A 20,867-nucleotide genomic window follows, 5' to 3' on the forward strand; every position below is an offset into this window, starting at 1 on the left:
TAGTCTGGTTTGTTTCATGTAATGGTAAATATTTGGCAAAGGGGGTGTGCATGCTCTTCACCTATGCCACTTGTACATATTTATTTTAGTTAAAAGGGTAAAGGGTCACGCATTAGGCATTATTTAGTGTGTTTATGTTCATTTTTTGCTTGTGTGTTTTATGTTATTCCACGTCTGCTGTAGTTATTTGGGGGAAGAGAGTCATTGATATGAACAAAGGCCACCCGCCAACACCGTTGGGTAATTCACGTAATTAGCAGCATAAAGTTAGTCAGGTAATTCTCTGTATGCTATATTAATATTATTTCAGCTGTCTCGGAAATTGTTGTGCGAGCCTGTCCTACGTTGAGATAGTTAGTTTCTTTTAAAAATGCGGGAAGGCAAGTCAGGGGTAACACTTGGGGACGAACCCAAGATAATTGAGAGGAGAGGCTTGACATGCTTGAGGCTTGAAAATGAGGCCTAATATATATGTGTTAAGGCGAGATATGCCTTTAAAAATTGAGGGAGCCTTAATACATGAGTGCTAAGTTGGCCAGCAGAGAGGCTTTTCTTCACTTGTTTTGCCTCGAGAATATTTGTGTAGCAGGCCAAGACCTGACCACTTGCAGTACCGTTAGTCAAGTGAACCACTGGCAGAGAATATGTCTCCCCTACTGTGTGAAAGTGAAAGTCGCCCTGAGGGTGCCTTCCCTCGACAGCTCAGTATTGGTTTTTCCTCAACAGCTGATTGTTACAGAGCCGAGAATATTGACAACTTTGTGTCTGTAAAGACGCAAAATCTGACGCCGTCTGCATACGAGTTCGACTCCCCAGATATCATCATTAGTGTATATATATATTTGTATGTAGTTCTTTCCACAGGTGTGATCTTCTGCATTGTTTATGTGATTTATGTCTTGTTGTGTAAATTTTGGTGCATGTCAGCTCGTCAGCTGATTTCATTGATTTCCAGTTCTGCCTGGACTGATTTGGTGAGCCCGCGAGCTCCTGGTCGAAGCTGTGTAGTACATAAGTTAATTAGGGAACCCCCTTATGCCATAGTGTCTTTATATGTTTGTATCCGCAATTTAGACGGACTGTAAATATTTGTATTAGCTATTTCACGAATGTATTAGTCCTACCGGTTCATCACGGAGACGTTGTGTTACAACACGGCCTACGGGCAATCATATTGGATTTATGGTTCTTATCCGGAGTAGTCAACCATTAAAATACAATGGGTCAAATAATTTAGTCGTCAAATAATTTAATCGTCAATTAATTTTGTCGTTAGAGGTTTTATTTGTCATTTTTTTAGGTCGTTGACCGTTTGTATGTCAGCTGTTATAACGTCAGCTCATAATCAATTAACCTGTAATAGCTAAATTTTTAACCAATCAGCTTAATTATATTGACAACTAATTCCCCTGTATAGTCACGAGGATTCACTGTAATTCATCGGGCCAGAACCCGATCTTGTTTGCTTGTTTAAATTGTAATATTTCTTGTAAGCGCTTTACGCAGTGTAATTATTTATATTTACGACTGGTTTGAGGTCGATTTCGGTTATTATTATAATATTCCATTTAGCATGGACCATTTATATGTTTTTCTCGGGATTAATAAATCGTTTTTACCCCATTAGCGTTTCTCATTTCAATATATATGTCCATTCTTCCTGTCACTATACTCATTAGTATAAGTATAGATTAATTTTTTGAGTCGCCCAAAATTCATCGAACAGAACCACCGCTTTACCGAACCCTGAGTCTACTCGGCAATAAAGACAGGAAATGGTACACTAAGTCACCAGTGATATCGGGTAATACATTGGAATAAACTTTAAAGCTTCCCTAATATGTGCGAAAATTCTTACGATTAGAAGAAATACATGGATGTAGGCTAATTTAATATCATCTTCCTCTTCAAGAAACGTTTGGTGATCTACAACAAAAATATCAACATACGGACGTCATCGAAATCGTATCCTACTTTACTTATGGCTTATTCAAGGATAAACGGTTGACTGAAGACAAATTATATTCATTAACTACCTAAAACTTGGAATACTATCTCCCTTAAAACAAACTATGACCATACTCACGAAGAACAATAATCATCATCAACATTAATCATCATGATCTCATATCATTATTCACATTTAAAACCATCACTTCACATTTCATATCAATATAGCATATCACTTCACCATAATATCATTAACTCATTCCAACTTGACGTATTTCTAACTGTCATCAAGGACAGTGTTCCTACCTACTCTGTCATAGTCTCAATCTTTTAATAATTCCATAAAATATTACCATATCCTTCTATTTGGTAAACATACCCTACATACGATCTCATTTCCTCTATTACTTGATGTCGTAATTCTCACATAAGCCTAATATTATCGTGACGTCGTATGAAATTCTCCAAGAGATAAAAAGTTAACCTCCTCTCATATTACATTGACAGCATTACGAACGGATGCTTTATTATCACTGGTTGACTATATCCTACACATGGATTTGACATTTAGGTCCAATGAATACCTATCAACCTTTAACCTAATTATGGTATTCGTCTTCTCGTATATATTCATTTCACTGACATTAATTAGAATAGCACTTGGAAAAATAAATAAATTCTTACTTGTATGGTTGACTTAAAGAAACCTATCTTTGCTCTGGGTTCCCCCGTAGTCGTCTCATGTCCGGGCGGATGGACATGCGGGCACAGCTCCTGGCATTTCCCCTCGTCTGTTTGGGAACATCTGGGCCTGTCTCGCCTGGTTACGGGTCCTTATGGGCTGGAAACGTCATCCTGTGCGGCCTTCATCTTGGTAGCCTCGCCTCCATTTTTTTAATGCATGCTGCTGGTCTCTCGAGCAATTGGAATAAAACAAGACGTCAGTTTGGTTAATGTCTTCATCTTATGGATATGCTTTTCCACCATCTAAAACCAAACCAAACCAAACCCCATGGCACTACAGCCCTTGAAGGGCCTTGGCCTACCAAGCGACCGCTGCTCAGCCCAAAGGCCTGCAGATTACGAGGTGTCGTGTGGTCAGCATGACGAATCCTCTTGGTCGTTATTCTTGGCTTTCTAGATCGGGGTCGCTATCTCACCGTCAGATAGCTCCTCAATTCTAATCACGCAGGCTGAGTGGACCTCGAACCAGCCCTCAGGTCCAGGTAAAAATCCATGACCTGGCCGGGAATCGAACCCGGGGCCTCCGGGTGAGAGGCACGCACGCTACCCCTACACCACGGGGCCGGCTTTTCCACCATCTGCATGTGATAAATGAATATTGATCTTAGAAAAGTTAGTCTTGGACGTATTCTAGGATTTGGAATATGTAAAAGTGAATATTCCAATCAAATTATGGAGATCTATGTGTCTCTATATTTTTCTTCTCTCTCTCCTTGTCAATATTACAGTCCTTTAGCCTCTCAGAACTGATGGTATCGGCTAATACGTCGTCTTGGGTGTGTATCGTGACGTAGCAATGTGGAACTCTTTATATTTTAAAATACGATTTAATTTCGCGGCGTGAAATATTCTGTAGCGCTAATACTTCATAAAATAATTGTGAACAATAGTTTCACTCTCTCTTGTAGCTAGTGTTCTGGTGTAATGATGCTTTTCTTCCTTTTACGTATGACCGTGATGTTCTCCTTCTATGCGAATTGAATGTTAAATTTTTTAAATAATAACTCTTAACAATCTTCATACGTTACCACAGCCTTCTATATTTCTTTTTCGCCGAGCGCTTGACGGAAATATCACTCCTTCGGCTCATAATAGTATTTTGACGATTTAATTTCGACGTTCTGATGACAAACTCCATTTTTGTTCCGATTGGATCTTGTTGTGAACAGTGAAATGGCACATTATCATCTGTTCTAAAGGATACTTGGATATTGTGTTTCCTATAGAGTTTAGCCAAGCCGTATGATTGTTTATTAATATAAGTGAATGTAGCAAAGTAGTTCTTTTCTCTCCTATCTAGAAGTAAAGTCTTTGGTTTTTTCACGACTTTATTCTATTGACATACCGGTAGCTCTTACGGTAGCCATTTCTTCTGGCAATATCGTGGATGATGTTTATCTTTTTATTAAATTCATTTTTTTCTAGTGGTATATTTACTGCTCTATTGTCAGTTTCAGCTTTCTTAAAGGCGGCCCCCATTTTCATTAGGTCTTATTGTATACACAAATTTTAACCTAATTGGCTGAAGAAGAGATTATGCATATTCTCGAAACATGTACTAGATATAATGTAAATGTGAAATGTAAATATTACAAAAAATTTAACACATAGTATGGACTAGGTGGATCATCCATCTCTCTACCCAGTATTTATTGTGATTAAGTCAATACGGACCAAGGTTATTAATAGCAACATTTTGGTGACGAAGGAAATAATTCCTTACAATGTTGTAGAGTATTTGCCTCATAATTAGGTACTTCGGTATATGACAGTGCAATGTGTAATTGTGTCCAATTGTACACGAGACGTTTAAGACGATGTCCGAAATGCAACGTAAGTTGTGGATGTCCGTTATTTTGAAGAGATGCCACATAGCACAGCCCACTGTGCTGTTAATTCAAAAGAAGTAAAATACATTGGCAGAAATTCTTCTGGGATGATCCGGCACATAAAAACACAATATCAATGAAGAGGAATCATCGCAGAAAACATCCAGCCTGGTCTGCATCACAAGAAGCTACCTTGTTGGCAACAATTGTGAGGTATCCAGGTTAGCTACGGTTATTAATAAATTATAAGGGGTTATTCAGCGAAGATGTCCACCTGAAATAACTCATGAACTGTTTAAGATACTGACATTCTGTTTTCACTTTCATTAATGGTATTAAGGGGTTCATAGTTGAACATGCAGTGCTTTCCTAGGCGTTTGTCAAAATTTATTGGCTAACACGTTTCCATATGAGAAAGTTATTTCATGCAGTAATCCCTTATGGTATACTATCAAGTTGACACTTGTAGTACTGGGATGTCACACAGAACACAGCACAAAGATCAGTCTTGAGATTCTTGTGAGAGCCTCGAGATCTGTGTAGTCAGTCTTGAGTGAGAGCGTTGCCCGTCACTACAGTACGATGTTATCATTTGATTTATTCAAAATTACATCACTTTCATTCAAACTGCACCATGCCATGCTTCCATACCATGCAATGTTCTACCTCAAAGTGACAGCGAGCCAAGTAATTACAAGTTGTAAAAGGTTTCAAGGTGTCGAAAGAATCATAGGAATCCTCACCAGATTATTTCAACGTGCATATCAGTGGAAGGATAGCGACTTGTACTACCATAATACATAAGGAAACGTTGTGTAGCGATACATACAGCCGCTAGAATGCAGCAGAAATTTAAGTCTATATGCTTTCAAGTGGAAAGAGATTGATTCAAACTCTAGAGGAAGAAATAAAGAAATACTAATTTGGGCTCATTCATGTACAGAAGGAAGGCAGAGATCTTCAAGTTCAAAGATATACCATTTCCATCTGAACAACTTTAGAACGTTCACAAGCTAGAAAAAAGTGAATTTAAGCATACAGGGGTTAGCAGCATCGAAGAAAAGGAGGTCTATACAATGTATGGAAGTCAGTGTCAAGAGGTTAAGCACAAAAAAAGGAATTAACCCACAAATTGCACAGGGTGATAACACCCCACAAACATTTGGGATGGAGTTCATTTAGCCTGCTGTGATCCTATTCATGGACAATGCAACAATCAGAACTATTACAAATTGCACAAACATTTACATAGTCTTGCTGGCAATTACTTGAGAGACTGCGATGCTAAACATGCCGAAGAATCTAAAATGTGCGATTGGTATTTCGATGCTAGCAGGTGTTTATCATTCTGGACATCAAAATCTCAAAGACTTTGGGGATCAGACTGGTTTTTGAGTTTATATATTTCCTGCAACTATCAGTCTACAGAGATTCCTCTTCTTGTTGCGTGTACTTCACTTTGATGATATCAGGGACCGATGATAGAGAAAGGAGCTCAATAAATTATCTCCAGAAGGAAAATCTTCAAACTTTTTCTCTCCAACTATGAGAATAATTACACACAACTTCTGAATTTGTAACTGTTGACTAGCAACTTGTTTCTTTGAGAGGAAGATGCAGTTTTCAAGTGTATATCTGAAGCAAACTAGCTAAATATGGTTTAAAAATTATGACACTATATGATGCTAAGACAGGGTACACTCAGTCAATGGACGTTTACATTGGTAAACAAGCAGGGGGGGTCATATGTAGTAAATAACTCACCGAAAGAAGTTGTAAAGAGATTAGTTGAATCTAATGAATGAACATAACTGATAACTGGTTTTGCAGCATTACTCTTGCAAATGAACTTCATGACAAGAAACTGACCGTTGTTGGAACACTTCGTAAGAATAAAAGGGAGTTACAAGAGGTGTTTACGTGTGTGAAGGGCAGAGATGAAAAAGTATCCTATTTGAAGTTCCAGGAACACACAACTATAGTCTCTTACTTCTCAAAGAAGAGCAAATGTGTAGAAGTTCTCTCATCAATGCATTTTGATAGTGAAATTGATCCTAGTACAGGAGACAAAAAGGACCCTGCAATCACAACAATGTATAATGTGATTAAAACAGGAGTGGACACAGTGGATCAAATGCCTGGCACAGATTCCACAACGCAGACGCTGGCCATTAACAATATTCTTCAGAATTCTAGACATTGCCAAAATTAACAAGCAGATAACATTTTCTTCAAACAATCCTGAGAAGAAGTACGCCAAATGTTCCTGAGTAAACTTGGGAGGAAATTAATAAATCCCACAATGCGAAAATGAGTCTACACTGAAAGCCTACCAAAGACCATTTGGGAAAAAGTCGCAAAACTAACAAGTGGTGTTGACCCCAGTAAGGCGATAAACGTCCGAGAACAAGCTCCTTAACAATTACAGTGCACAGCATACTCTGGAAGCAAAGATGTAAAGACTAAAATGTACTGTGATCGCTGTTGTAAAATGATGTCTAAAACATATGAGAAATGTGTGTGAAAAATGTTACCAAGATTCAGGTGTACTACAATGTGATACAGACTTTCTGACCTGCTGGAATGCATTGCATTTAAAGATAAAAATTTCATTGTTCCGTATTGAAAGTATTAACATTAAAAATTAAATAATTGAAAGAGGTTCAACCTATTCAGTACATAGGAAAGAAATGTAGTGATTACATTTTTATTTAATAGTAAATATAAATGGGACCGGTTTCGACCCTGACGATGACCTGGACTAGGGTCGAAACCGGTCCCATTTATATTTACTATTAAATAAAAATGTAATCACTACATTTCTTTCCTATGTACTGAATAGGTTGAACCTCTTTCAATTATTTAATTTTTAACGGAATGCATTGTCACATGTCTTTACGGCAATTTGATGATAAACACTGCGTGTAATTCTAAAATATTTATACATGGGTTTGTTTTGTACTGAAAGAGAGAAAAATGAAAATCCACAGCCTGTTTCCAGTGTCAACTGGGTCAGGAATGGAATGAATGAAGCTGCAATCTAGCAGTAATGACAGGAATTGTGCCAGCTGTCAAAGCCTGTCACACTCCTCAGGGGCAATGATTAATGACTGACAGATTAAATAAAATATTGGAGAGTACTACTGGAATGAAAGATGAGAGGAAAAACTGGAGTACCCAGAGAAAACCCTGTCCCACCTCTGCATTGTCCAGTACAAATCCTGCATGGAAGGGAGGGGGATTTGAACCACAGAACTCAGTGGTGAGAGGCAGGTGTGCTGCGGGCAGTGCCATGGAGACTTTACTGAAAGGCAGAAATTGAGAATATATTTCATTATTTTCATATGCTTGGCTCTTTTGTAGATCTACATTTCACATTTGATGATTTTCATATGCTAGTCTCTGTTGTAAGTACACTTGAACCTGCTTTATACGTAACTCTGTTCTGCGTAATTCGTATTTGTATGTAATTTCCTTCAGGTCCCGGCAAAATGTAATTTAAAAGCATGTTAATTAAATCTTATCTATACGTAATTCGTTTATATGTAATCCGCTGTTATATGTATTGTCAGTGAAATATAACAGAGTCCTGCATAATTGTAATGAGCACTGCTTTTTTAAAGCAACTACAGTGTATTTACGAAGTTTCCTCTTTGTCGGCGTAGGCGGAAGTAGAGCGGTCGTGTTTCGGTGCTGAAACAGAACACAAAGAGTTTTGCCGAGTGAAATTGTTGACCCTTACTTACTGGCGGCTTAACAAAGGACAACTGAGTGAGTCTCCTTCGCTCTCTATCTCGCTCCTCCTCTACTTTAGTTGTTTTTTTTTTACCTTCACAATGCCGCCAAAGATTAAGATACATTACAAGCAAAGTGGGCGGTTTCGGTGCGGAAACAAAAGAAAATACAGTGAATTTGTTTGAATATAAGAATTTCTTTCGTGGGAACAACGGAGAAGTAAAATGTCCATGGTGCTGGTATCTGGTGTTTACTGTTGAACAGTAGTTTTGTCATTCAGTTGCTTTTTGATTAGCCATGGAGAACAGAAAAAGGAAAAGTTATACCGTCAAACGGGGTGATTTCGGACGATTTTGAGGTTATTTTAGTCTTAACTCACGAAGGGAATCTTAAATTGTATTGTTTATCATCCTAATAATGAGGAATATATCCAATTAATGCAATACCCTACAAACGAAAAATATACGCCAATGCAAGTTTTCCTGAGAAAACAAAAAGTAGTGTCCGAATTCACCCCGTACTTCGGAGTGATTTCGGACGCACATGCATTTCAAACCGCTGTCCGAAGTTTCAAAGCGCATTAGGTGATTTCGGACATAAATAGTCCTTCTTCATTCTTTTTGCTTTAGTTTTGTGATATTTAAAGTGTTTTGAGGGTGTCCAAAATATGACTAGCTGGTTAAAATCATTGTAATGATAAATGTAATGTGTTAATGATCGATCTTTTTTTTCTGACAAGGTAAATGTAAAGTTTCCCGGTCTAAATTGAAATGTTAATAGTTATAAACTGTACAGAGATCCTACTGAGAAATCTTAATAATTTTTCTTACAAACGATACAAATCTCAGAGCAAAAAAAGTTTGATACAATGAACATGTAGTTGCCACGGCCTATAAATCTAAAATACATTTTCTTTGAAATTAAAGAATCCTCTCTTCTTAACTTAGACTGGAAGCATTTTCGAAATTTGTTCTTTAGCTATTGTATCCTCAGCAAGGATGTTAGCGAACACAAATACTTTTCTGCTGTTTTTATATGGGCGCAAGTATTTGACATCCACATCACTTGAACGAATATTTCACGCCATGCCAAAATACTGCCTGTATGCTCTTTGTTCCTCAACTTGTATTTATAATCTGCAACAAGGAAAGCCTCTTCTTGCAACACCAGAACATCATTACATTCATTGTATGCTTCATCGCATTCATTTTCACTGCTGCTGCCAGCGCCATCACTTGTTTCTGCACTGCTTTCATCTCGGCGGAAGTGATGGCCAAAAATCGACTTCCCAGGAAGAACATTTTATTTGCGGAAGCGGCGGGAAGCAGCAGGTTGTGTTGGGTTGGATGGCCGGAGGGTGACGAGCTTCCTTGAGCATTTCCTTCTTCCACATTTAGCATTGGTTGTCTCCCCATTTTGTGGATGTACATTCCGCACTTTATTTTGTAGGGTGGACCAAGGCATACCATAGAAACCAAATGCTTTCCTAACAATTTGCCACTTTTAATATCACGTACGGCATTTTCTAATAATTTTGGTTCGGAATTACCTCTCGAAGCAGGTTCTTTCTGCCTCTGATAATTTCTAGACATTGTCCGAAATCACCCAGACTGCTCTCAATTTTCAGTAAAATTGTTCATTAAATCACATCAAAATTCCACAGCAATTGTTTTTAAACACTTCAGTCAGCTGATCTCACTAAGAACCATAGTTATAATGCATTCCTTCCAACTGCGACAATCGAAAGTATCCACTTAATGATAATGCATGAACTTTCAACAATGCCAGTGCACACGGGAAATTTTCCAAAGTATGAAGTCAATTTGTAATAAAACGTGCAGAACGCGGGAAACATAACCTCAAGGTCAAACTAAAACGTGCGCGGAAATGCAAACCACCGGCGGCAAATCTACCATACTGTCCGAAACCACCTCTGTGTCCAAAATCGCCCCGTTTGACGGTACCCTAGATGAAAAAGTTAAATTTACACGAGAAATGGAAGCTAATCCACACAAAACAAAAACTGAAATTGCTTCAGATTTAGGGATTTCTTATACCACGCTATGTACAGTCATCAGTAAATGAAACACCATTTTGGATCTTAAAACTGGGTTCAAAATCAGCAAAGTGCAACCATCAGCAAAAAGGAAGGTACCTAGATTTGGAGAAAGCACTTATCACATGGTTCCAACTAAAAAAGCGGGCTGCAGCTCTACCAATTAGTGGCGACATGCTGAAGGCAAAGGCGATAGATTTAGCTAAAGTAAGTATCACTGCTGATTTCAAGGCTTCATCAGGATGGTTGCAAGGATCTAGAGATCATCAAGGAATCACAGGGAGAACAATTTGCGGCGACTCAAAAGCTGCGGACGACGTCAAGGTGCAACACTGGAAAGAAGAGGTTCTGCCGGGTATAGTAAGCGATTATCAGCCTCCAAACATCTACAATTGTAATGAGACCGGCCTATTCTACAATCTCCATCCTAATAAAACATTAGCTGAAAAAGGTGACTCATGCCATGGAGGGGAGAAAAGTAAAATTCGTGTAACAGTACTTCTCGCCACCAATGCAGATGGATCTGACATACTTCCTCCACTTGTGAGAGGAAAATCAAAGAATCCGAGGTGTTTTAAGGGTGCAAAAACAAAAGCTCCGGAATATGAATCCAGCAGAAATTCTTGCATGACTATACTTCTAATGAAACGGTGGTTGAAAAAACTGGACATTAAAATGAAAAAAAAAACACAAGAAGATCTTTCTTTTTATGGATCGATGTGCAGCACATCCACCTCAAATCATTCTGGGGAATGTCCGAGTGGAATTTTTCCCTCCTAACTGTACCAGCGTTCTACAACTGCTTGATTTGGGCTTCATTGCAAATTTTAAAGTGCATTATAGAAAAATGCTGGTTCAACATGGAAATGAAACTCTACCCATCAATTTGCTACAAGCCATGGACTTCATTTCGGCGGCCTCGAAGCAGGTATCATCCTCCACAATCAACAACTGTTTCCGCAAAGCTGGTGTCGTGCTAGAAAAGGCCGCCTCTAATGATGATTACGGGGATGAAGTTTTGTTTGGCAATGAGATAACGCTACCGGAGGGTGTAGAATTCAATACTTTTGTGCATTTCGATGATAATTTGGCTGTATGTGGAGAACTACCGGATGAAGAGGTTATTGCTGATGTATGCCAAAAACACGATGGTGATGGACCAGCTACAAGCGATAGTGACAGTGATGGAGATAACGACTCAAATCTTGGAACACCTGAACTGAATGAAGTGTTAAGTGCAATTGATGTGTGTAGGCGTTACATCAGTTCGAAAAGTTGTAGTGAAAATGCTTTGATTCATTACTAAGTTTGCAAAAGGAGGTTTATACTCTTAATGCAAGAAAAGTGAAACAAGCCAAACTATCTGATTTCTTTAAGGCTGGACCAAGTTCAAAATAGTATTTTCTGTCTCAATGTATTTATTACTTGCAAGGATTTACACATGTAGGTCTATTCCATTGGTTTTTCAGTAAATATGTGATGTATTGTGTCTGATTTCTAAGTAATTCTGAGTTACAAGTAGGTTTTTCTCTTCCCCTTGATATACATATGTCAGGTTCAACTGTATATACACTGCTGTGCAAAATTTAAGGACGAAAGCAACTTTCGCATGTTGTATCACTGCCAAGTAACATAGCTTGGTGAAACTTGAATCATACATAGGAAGAACTGCCACAGTATAGTACGGTAGGCAACTGAAAGGAATATGCGATGAGATGAACAGAAATGACACTTTTATACAGAGACAATAAATTATCATAAGTCACTGTGACTCATGATGGTCCCCTGGACATCACAAGAGAAGGGACATGGTTCTTAAGAGGGTGTGTGATCACCACAGACAGCGATGCATGCTCTGCAATCTGTTCCCATGCTGGCCATAAGATTGGTTAAGAGTTCTTGTGGTAGGATGTTCCATCCCTACATCTGCGCGGTTCACAACTGCTGGATGGTCATTGGTGCATGTGGGAGCGCTGCAATACATCTGCCCAACATGCCCACATCTGCTCGATGGGATTTAAGTCGGGGGAATGGGCAGGCCAGCCCGTTTCCCCGAATATCCTCTCGTTCCAACAGCTCCTCCACCTGCGCTGTTCGATGCGGTCATGCACTGTTATCCATAAAAATGAAGTCACGGCCCCGAATGCACCTCTGCAAAGACACACGAGGAAGGAGTACACTGTGACAATAACGTTGACCGGTGAGTGTACCCCATTCAAAGATTTGGAGGTTGGTACGCCCATGCAACATTATGACCCCCCACACCAGAACAATCAAAATGATCAGATTTGACAATATTCCTGGGTGCATTACAAGTTCCCACCTCTCGCCAGATGAGGGTACGTCTAGAAACACTTCTCGGACTGAATCTGCTCTCATATGAGAAGAGCACGCGATCCCACTCCTCGACGGTCCAAGTCTGATGCTCGTGGCACCAGCACAAACTGTGCCGCCGATGTGGGGGTGTCAATGGAACACAAGGTCAATGGTAGTCAGACAAAGGGATCACCCCTATGCTGTTACTGTGCCACTGAGGGGCATGAGATTGGGTGCCTTGTATGATGTTAAATGTGGTTGCAATTGCACCTTCTGTTTGACATGAGTCTTTTCTTGCCTGTTGCACAATGTAGCAGTCATCTGCTCACCTCTCCTTCGGGCAGCAGTGCCTGTGGTTCGGAAAGCTTTCCATGCACATGAAACAATGCTGTCTGAGAGCAATACCAAACTCCTGGGGTACAGTGGTCACACTTCGTCCTCCTTCCAGTTTCCTGATCATTCTTCCCCATTTGAAGTCTTCCATATGTTGTCTCCGAACCATGCTGTAATGAATAACACCACCACAGTGCACTGTAACAGCTCACTGATTGTTTACGAAGGATGTCCGACATGCAGGCGAAACCAATTTTGTTTGAGATGTTTTAAATTATATACTTAATTTCAAAGGTACATGCTGAAATATGCTGTTATGTTTAAAATTTGCATATGCATCTGGTCCATAGTTATAATATCAACTTACCTTCAGCCTGAACAATCCAATTTTCAGCGTGATCTGAATCACTGTTTTCTGAGTGATCACTTGATTGGCAGTAATATTTGTCTGCAGATTCCCCTCTTAGGTGATCTATATCCGGACCACACACTACATCAGACATATCTTCTGAATGTAATGCAATACACTCAGCAACCCTTCACTGGTGAGAGGTGGTGGTCTACAAAACATGCTCACTGTACTGTGCTAAGACGACAAACAACAACACTACTGGAGACGCAGAGGAAGCAATACTCGTACAGTTCGTAATATATCAGAGTTCCATTGTTGTCTATTTGAACATCACCGTTGTTGAAAGTATAATTATAAGCAGATGACTATATCTCAATGAGAGCTGCGCAGACTTGTTAAAATACATTGTAGTGTATTGTTCTTATTTCCCTACTTTGCCGTAATATGCAGGGGTAGAAGAAAATAGAAATAATTCAGTAGCCAGCCCCTTTTTATCAGGAGCCAGCAATTTTTTTGCAAATATACATTATGAACAGCACAGGTTAGACTAGGATCAAGCTACGTATTATTTTTGAAATGCGGGCTTAAGTCGTATAGTCTCAGTTCAAATAAGAATGGAAATTTATATTTTAAGAGATACTAACCCAAATAATCACCAGTCACCTTCAAGGACAGCATCTTTTAAAATTACACTACATGTGCCTGTTTAATTTCCCACCAGTAACATTCAACTTGCTTAACAATGCAAACCAACCTTCAAAATCAGTGTAGGGTCTTTTTTTTTTGCAGTATGATAAGATGCCATGAACAATGCATTCATATGCTGTAACATATTAGCATTCATTTTCTTGACGCACCTCACTAAAAGTGCACATTCGGGATTTTTCATTAAACTTTCAGCCTCCTGCCGGCCCCGCGGTGTAGTGGTAGCGCGCCTGCCTCTTACTAGGAGGCCCCGGGTTCGATTCCCGGCCAGGTTACGGATTTTGACCTGGATCTGAAGGCTGGTTCGAGGTCCACTCTCTCTACATGATCACAATGGAGGAGCTATCTGACGGTGAGATGGCGGCCCCGGTCAAGAAAGCCAAGGATAATGGCCGAGAGGATTCGTCGTGCTGACCGCACGACACCTCATAATCTGCAGGCCTCCGGGCTGAGCAGCGGTTGCTTGGTAGGCCAAGGCCCTTTGGGACTGTTACGCCATTTTTTCAGCCTCCTGACACTTCGAGTGAGGATAGGATTTTATAGGATAGTATGTTTTAAACATTTCCAGTTTAAATGGTCCTGAAAATCCGGATACACCTTTAGAATGTTTGTCGGCAATACTACGAAAGTTACTGCATAATTTACACTTCGTAATTCCTTCTTCATAGCACAGCCACGGTAGTCATTCAAGCTACGATTCTCTGCATTGTGTATCATTCTCATACTTCTCTGAATCAGTAACATTCAGCTTGCTTAACAATGTAATCAAACCTTCAAAATCAGTGTAGGGTCTGTTATTTTTTGCAATATGATAAGATGCCATGAACAATGCATTCATATGCTGTGACATATTAGCATTCATTTTCTTTACGCACTTCGCTGAAAGTGCTGAAATTTCCGTTTGCCTGAAAATTGAAATTTTGACGTATTTTTGATGTTTGACCTATCATTGTCTCGAACACCATAAATTTCACGCTGGTCATTGTCGTCCTGAACTCTACACTCGGCACTTCCATCAAGTGTTTTCTCACATTCACCCCCTTCTGTATCACTTTGTGTTAAGTTTACGGGCCCTACTTACGAAGAAATCTGAAAGAGTACACGGTTTGTTACTCGCATCAGTCAATTTGTGCGGTTTTGTTCGTTTCAGTTTGCCGATTTTCTCCAGTATAGCACAGAAACGTGAAATACACCAGCGTTAAATGGCTTCCGAGTTCGCGGGCTTCGATGTCTGATGCTACGTTGCCAATTTTCCATAAATGCACAGGAATAAAAACAACCGTATTTATATAGTGCAAACTGTTCAATACCAAAATGCTGTAATTAAATTAAAAGTATAAATATTGTTCGGTGAAAATACAAGAATTGATAAACACGTCATTCCGTATGTTCTAAATGCAAAGAATTAATTCCACGGGAATTTACAGTATCAGCACTGCTTTGGCGGCAATAGTCGAGGAACGGCTAGTCACGGGAAGGATGGCGCTAATGTAGTGTTTGTGGAATTATTTAACGTAGTAGTTCTCTGCATTTCTCCACAACTCTGGTCTGATCTTTGTACTCGGCTACCGATAGCTGATCATCTGTAATAGAACTCGATGTGTTACGATATGTTCACATGAAAGGATACTTGTTTGACGGGTTACAACGATATCTCCCATGACCGCTAGGCAGCTCCCGCGCAGAACTGATACATCCAGTTCCACGGTACGAAGAGCAATTACAGAATTCAAGACTGCCAAAAGCATAGAAAATGTTTATTGCACATATTAGAATATATGAGCTACAGAAAAAAACGTGAAACACCACACGACTTGTTACTTTGTAAAGTAATGGGAAAGTACATGTAAGAGAACTCCGGATTTCAAAAAAGAAATTTTCAAAACCAAATTTTAAAATTCAGTCGCCAGGTAAAAATTTTCAGGCGCCATGGCGACTGGGCGCCCGGTATTTTTCGACCCCTGGTAATATGTGTAGTCGTTTTTGCATGTTGTTGAAGTTGAAATTTCTTTTCACATTTCACTTCCTTCAGGCATACTTGAAAATAGATGACACCAATGTCAGTTGAATAATTACTATTACCCGATAATTAATACAGCGGTCATGGCAGTTGCAGGTATAAGCGTTACTAATGCCTAACCAATGATGCAAAATCAATTATATTTATTATGAATGATCCTGATCACTCATCATGAAAAGTCACTGCAGTCATTTTGACCACTCCAGTGGTTCTAGTTTTGAAGTGAAACGTCACTCAACCACCAAAGAAAGACTAAAGACCGCTTTCCTTGAGAGAGCCACAGCTATTTCAAAATTATTCCTAAATAAATGCAGGAAACAAAGTAAAGGCAATGAACTCTTTCACAATCCATATTTCCATCTACTCATTTGCTGTCATTAAATGGTATGAAACAAATTTAGTGGACTTAAGAGGAATAACTGAGGCCATGTCTGACGAACATAATACTTCATTCTAATTCTGCAATTGAGCGAATGAATTTGCCACATCTAAATGGAGGAAGAGGACTATTCAACCTCAGGAAGATATGCCACGATCAGACAGAAAACTTACGAAAGTACTTCCATCAAAGAGAGATCAAAGTCTATTTGCAGCTGTCTGTTCTGCTGAAAAGTTTACTCCACTCAATCTTAAAAGCAAGAACTCCTCCAAAATTTACCAACACAGAACTACAGCATGCCTGGAAGCAGAAAGAACCCCCAGTTCACATCCTCACCATGTAAGTCAACCATCTGCTGACAGACTGAGACCCAATCTCTAGTTAAAACACGGCTACCTCCAAGGAGAAAAAGGTTTCTTTATAAAAATCCAGGATAGAGTCTTAAGCACTCAAACTATTGCAAATATATCTTAAAGGAAGAAGTGAACAGCAGATGCAGGAGTTCCAGAGAAACAACTGAGACAGTGCATATTGGGGGTGCATGCAAGGCCATGGCAGGTAAAGAATATACTCATCGGCATGATGAGGTAGCGAAAATTGTGCACCAAGAGCTGGGAATTAAGTCAGGACTTATGATGAGAAAATCCCTTATTATGAGTACAAACCATCTGATGTGCTCAAAAACAAAAGGTTCAAGCTGTACTGCAACTCATGTCCACAGACTGACAGGACCATAAAATCAAACAGGCCGGATATTGCCCTTACTGACAAACATCTCGGGAAGACTTTATCTGCTGGATGTGACAGTCCCTTAAGATCACAATGTCCACCAGACCTATGTCCAGAAGACTGAAAAGTACATTGACCTTACAGCAGAAGTGTGAAAACTGCAGGAGATGGACCTGTCAACTGTGAGGCCTTTAGTCATCTCTGCCAAAGGGCTTGTGCACAATAAACTGCAACCTGCAAGATCTGGATATCGCCTGTACTCTCCCACAAATGCAGAAGGCTGTCACTTTGAACACCTGTCACATCAACAAGAATAATTAAAGAACCACCTAATCGATACTTTATTTTTTGCGTTGGGTAAAATTAAATATACATTATCACTCACAGAACATGTTTCGACCACTTAGTGGTCATCATCAGCTGTATAAGGAAACTTAGATGAAAAACATTGGACAATAAGCACAAGTGTTAATCTTTAGGTTATGGAAAAAAAATATTTGCTGTGTTGATTGTTTGACTGGTAAAAGTTCTTTGGTATCTTCACAGTTATAAAATGTTCTATGAGTGATAATGTATATTTAATTTTGCCCAACGCAAAAATAAAGTATCAATTAGGTGGTTCTTTAATTATTCTTGTTGATTATACTCATCGATACGGTCATGAAGTGGACAACTTGCAACACCTGTCACATGCCAAGAACCTTCCTATCATAGTAGTAGAGGTTGTGAGAGCTTGACAACAGTCCGTCTCCTGATCAGTGTCCCGCCACGGCAACTGAAATGTGAATAATAATAACAACAACAATTACATGGTCTCGGCTATTGTGTGCAGGCATTTTAATTTCATGCCACCTGCTGGCTGCCGGCTCGTCAATTTAGGCATTCTGCCTAATAATGGTGGAGTAAACCAAATCTCTCTTGGGCATCTATGGCCAAGTAGTTAAAAAAATGTATTTTGTCAAGTAAGCATCAAATGTGTCACCAGAGATCTATCACATGCTGACATCCTATGACATGGAGGGTCGAATGGACTTTTTTTCTGTTCTTCAAAAAAATCCAACTGCCTCCGACAGGTTTGAAACCGAAATCTTGGAATCTGGAGGTTGACACACTTTACCACTGATCCATTGAGGGAGCTATATGGTTTATCAGGGAGACTTACAGATGAACAATAAGTGTTTTTTTTTTATTTTAAATTTTTATAATTTTGCTTTACATCACACCAACCTTATGGTGAAGATGGGATAGGAAAGTCCTAGGAGTGGGAAGGAAATGGCCGTGCCCTTAAATAAGATACAACCCCAGCATTTGCCTGGTGTGAAAATAGGAAACCATGGAAAACCATTTTCAGGGCTGCCAACAGTGGGGTTTGAACCCACTATCTTCCGGGTGCAAGCTCACAGCTGCGCACCTCTAACCACATGGACAACTCACCCATTCAATAGTGTTTTGTTCCTTGAAGAGACAATCATACTAAATGTTCCATGATAACACCATTCCTTCTATTAACTACATGTTTTGAAGTGAATGGTTGTTTCAGCAGGATGTGTACCACAACACTGGGGTGTTACAAGTTTCCTAGATGCTATGTTGTTGAGAGATCTATAAGATGAATAATCACCAGACTTTTACCCATGGCATTCTCTCAGATATTATAAAGTGATGTAAATGACAGAATTTCTACTTAACACAAACAGGAACTATAGACATTGTAAACAATTTATTAGGATTCTGATAAACAAGTAAAAAGTGACTCTGCCATGTGTGACAGTGGCAAATTAATATTTTTTTTTTTTGCTAGTTGTTTTACATCTTTGCCTACAGTTAGGTCTTACGGCGACGATGGGACAGGAAAGGGCTAGGAGTGGGAAGGAAGCGGCCGTGGCCTTAATTAAGGTACAGCCCCAGCATTTGCCTGGTGTGAAAATGGGAAACCACGGAAAACCATTTTCAGGGCTGCCGACAGTGGGGTTCGAACCTACTATCTCCCGAATACTGGATACTGGCCGCACTTAAGCGACTGCAGCTATCGAGCTCGGTATAAATACATTTAGTCATGTTACTTTCACAGGTCAAAGAGCATATTAAATATCCAAAGCAAACATTTTAACAGGAAAAAGAAACAAGGAAACTTAACATACCGTATTTCTACTGTTTTGGATTATAGCCAATTTTAAAAAAGCCTTCCCTTTGCATAATATATGTGATTAAAATATGTACCTATTTATCAAACAAGTTAAACAGAATTGTATTACTTTGTATTACTGTTTCAAAAATGTGTAGCATTTGACACATACCTGTTGGGATCTTTTTCTTCCACTTCTAACAGTTTCTTGGTCCAGTAGCTGCTCTGCGTGGTACCTTCACGCCGTGCTTTCTTCATTACATTATCCAGCTCTCGTCTCTTTGGTGGTGAAGCAGCTGCATGGAAAATGAGACTGTTAAGAAAACATATTTGTTCTGGAAGGAATTGTGTACCTTGTCTGCATTTTTGGTTTAAAAAAACAATTTGTAAATGAAAAAACAAACCTATACACAAATTATTATATAGTCATACAGTTTAGTGTAAGTGTACCTCGACTCCTCCGTCCAGAGGATCCATAGGAGTCCATTCGGAGGCGTGATGAATTTGCCTGCAAGCGACTTCTGCGAGATGAGCTCTCCCATGAGGACATGATGCCTCACTTGCTGAAATAAATATGCAAGTATATTTTCCACATGCTTAGAACACATTACATCTTATATGTAACTGGCAGGTCCCTAAAGGTAGCATGGCAAGGCACAGCACTTTTCCATCACCAAATATGAGTCAAAAGAAGGAATATACAAATTACCACTACCATAGTCAACAATGCAACATAGAAGTAATGTCAGGGAGTACGGAACATCAATCAAAACACCTCCACTTAAAAAAAAAAAAAAAAAAGAGATATGACTAACAGTAAATTATGATACAAGTATGAGTTAATAATTCAAAACATTAATCTTAATGTATTACACACTACACACAGCATGGAACTAACAAAATTCTTACAGTCTGATGGTACTAACAATATGGTCTATGATTCTATCAGATTCTCTTTACTTTGGCTCAAGATTACTGTGCTCAAGGTTGTGGGATTAACTCCTGCCACAGTCGGTTGACATTTGAGACTGCTTTAATACAGGAGATCCACATCAACAGAACACAAAGTGATGAATACTAACTTAAATAGAAAAAAAATAAACATATTTAGTGGAAAAATGTTTGTCCATAAAGGTCTCATTATGCGCTGGTTTGATGACAACTATGTTACACAGTGTCAATATTGTTTCTTCCTCTCCCTACCATAACATTGCTGGACACTGTTACTCCTTTCAATATAACACAAAAACCGACAAAATATAAAGATGTTAAGATTACTTACGGGTATCTAAATAACAATGCATACAAATAATTAGAAAATCCTACAAATATTTCCTGATTGGTAAAAAACATCCTTGGTGACATTAGTATTATCAAATATGGTATAACACCAATATTGGGCACTTGGTGATAAAACAGGCAACAGCTTGATAATATTCAGAACGACTGCTGCCAATGCGATTACTAGAAGGTGTTTTCAATTTTTATGGTGAGCTATGAAGCTAGAGAAGTGTGTTCGGTACTGTTTTGCAAGGAATATCAATGACAGCATGGAAGTTTGTCATTTCTCAAGTTTCCACACGATAATGAAAAG

At 39.1% G+C, this 20,867-nt stretch overlaps 1 protein-coding gene across 4 annotated transcripts in view; it reads right to left on the reverse strand.

The window, feature by feature from the left end:
- The window catches only part of LOC136856876 (serine/arginine repetitive matrix protein 2), a 120,009-nt gene that overhangs the window by 73,175 nt on the left and 25,967 nt on the right, over positions 1 to 20,867 (reverse strand). For 3 of the 4 annotated variants that reach the window (XM_067135090.2, XM_067135091.2, XM_067135092.2), the window contains 2 exons: positions 19,724 to 19,836; positions 19,446 to 19,569 (listed from right to left, as the gene is read on the reverse strand). In XM_067135090.2, coding sequence (XP_066991191.1) covers positions 19,446 to 19,569; positions 19,724 to 19,823 — 224 coding nt within the window. In that variant the 5' untranslated portion in view covers positions 19,824 to 19,836. The remainder of the gene's footprint in view (positions 1 to 19,445; positions 19,570 to 19,723; positions 19,837 to 20,867) is intronic. The other variant, XM_067135093.2, reaches the window with a different exon arrangement.

Source organism: Anabrus simplex, chromosome 1 (assembly GCF_040414725.1).
Source record: "Anabrus simplex isolate iqAnaSimp1 chromosome 1, ASM4041472v1, whole genome shotgun sequence".
NCBI lineage: Eukaryota > Metazoa > Arthropoda > Insecta > Orthoptera > Tettigoniidae > Anabrus > Anabrus simplex.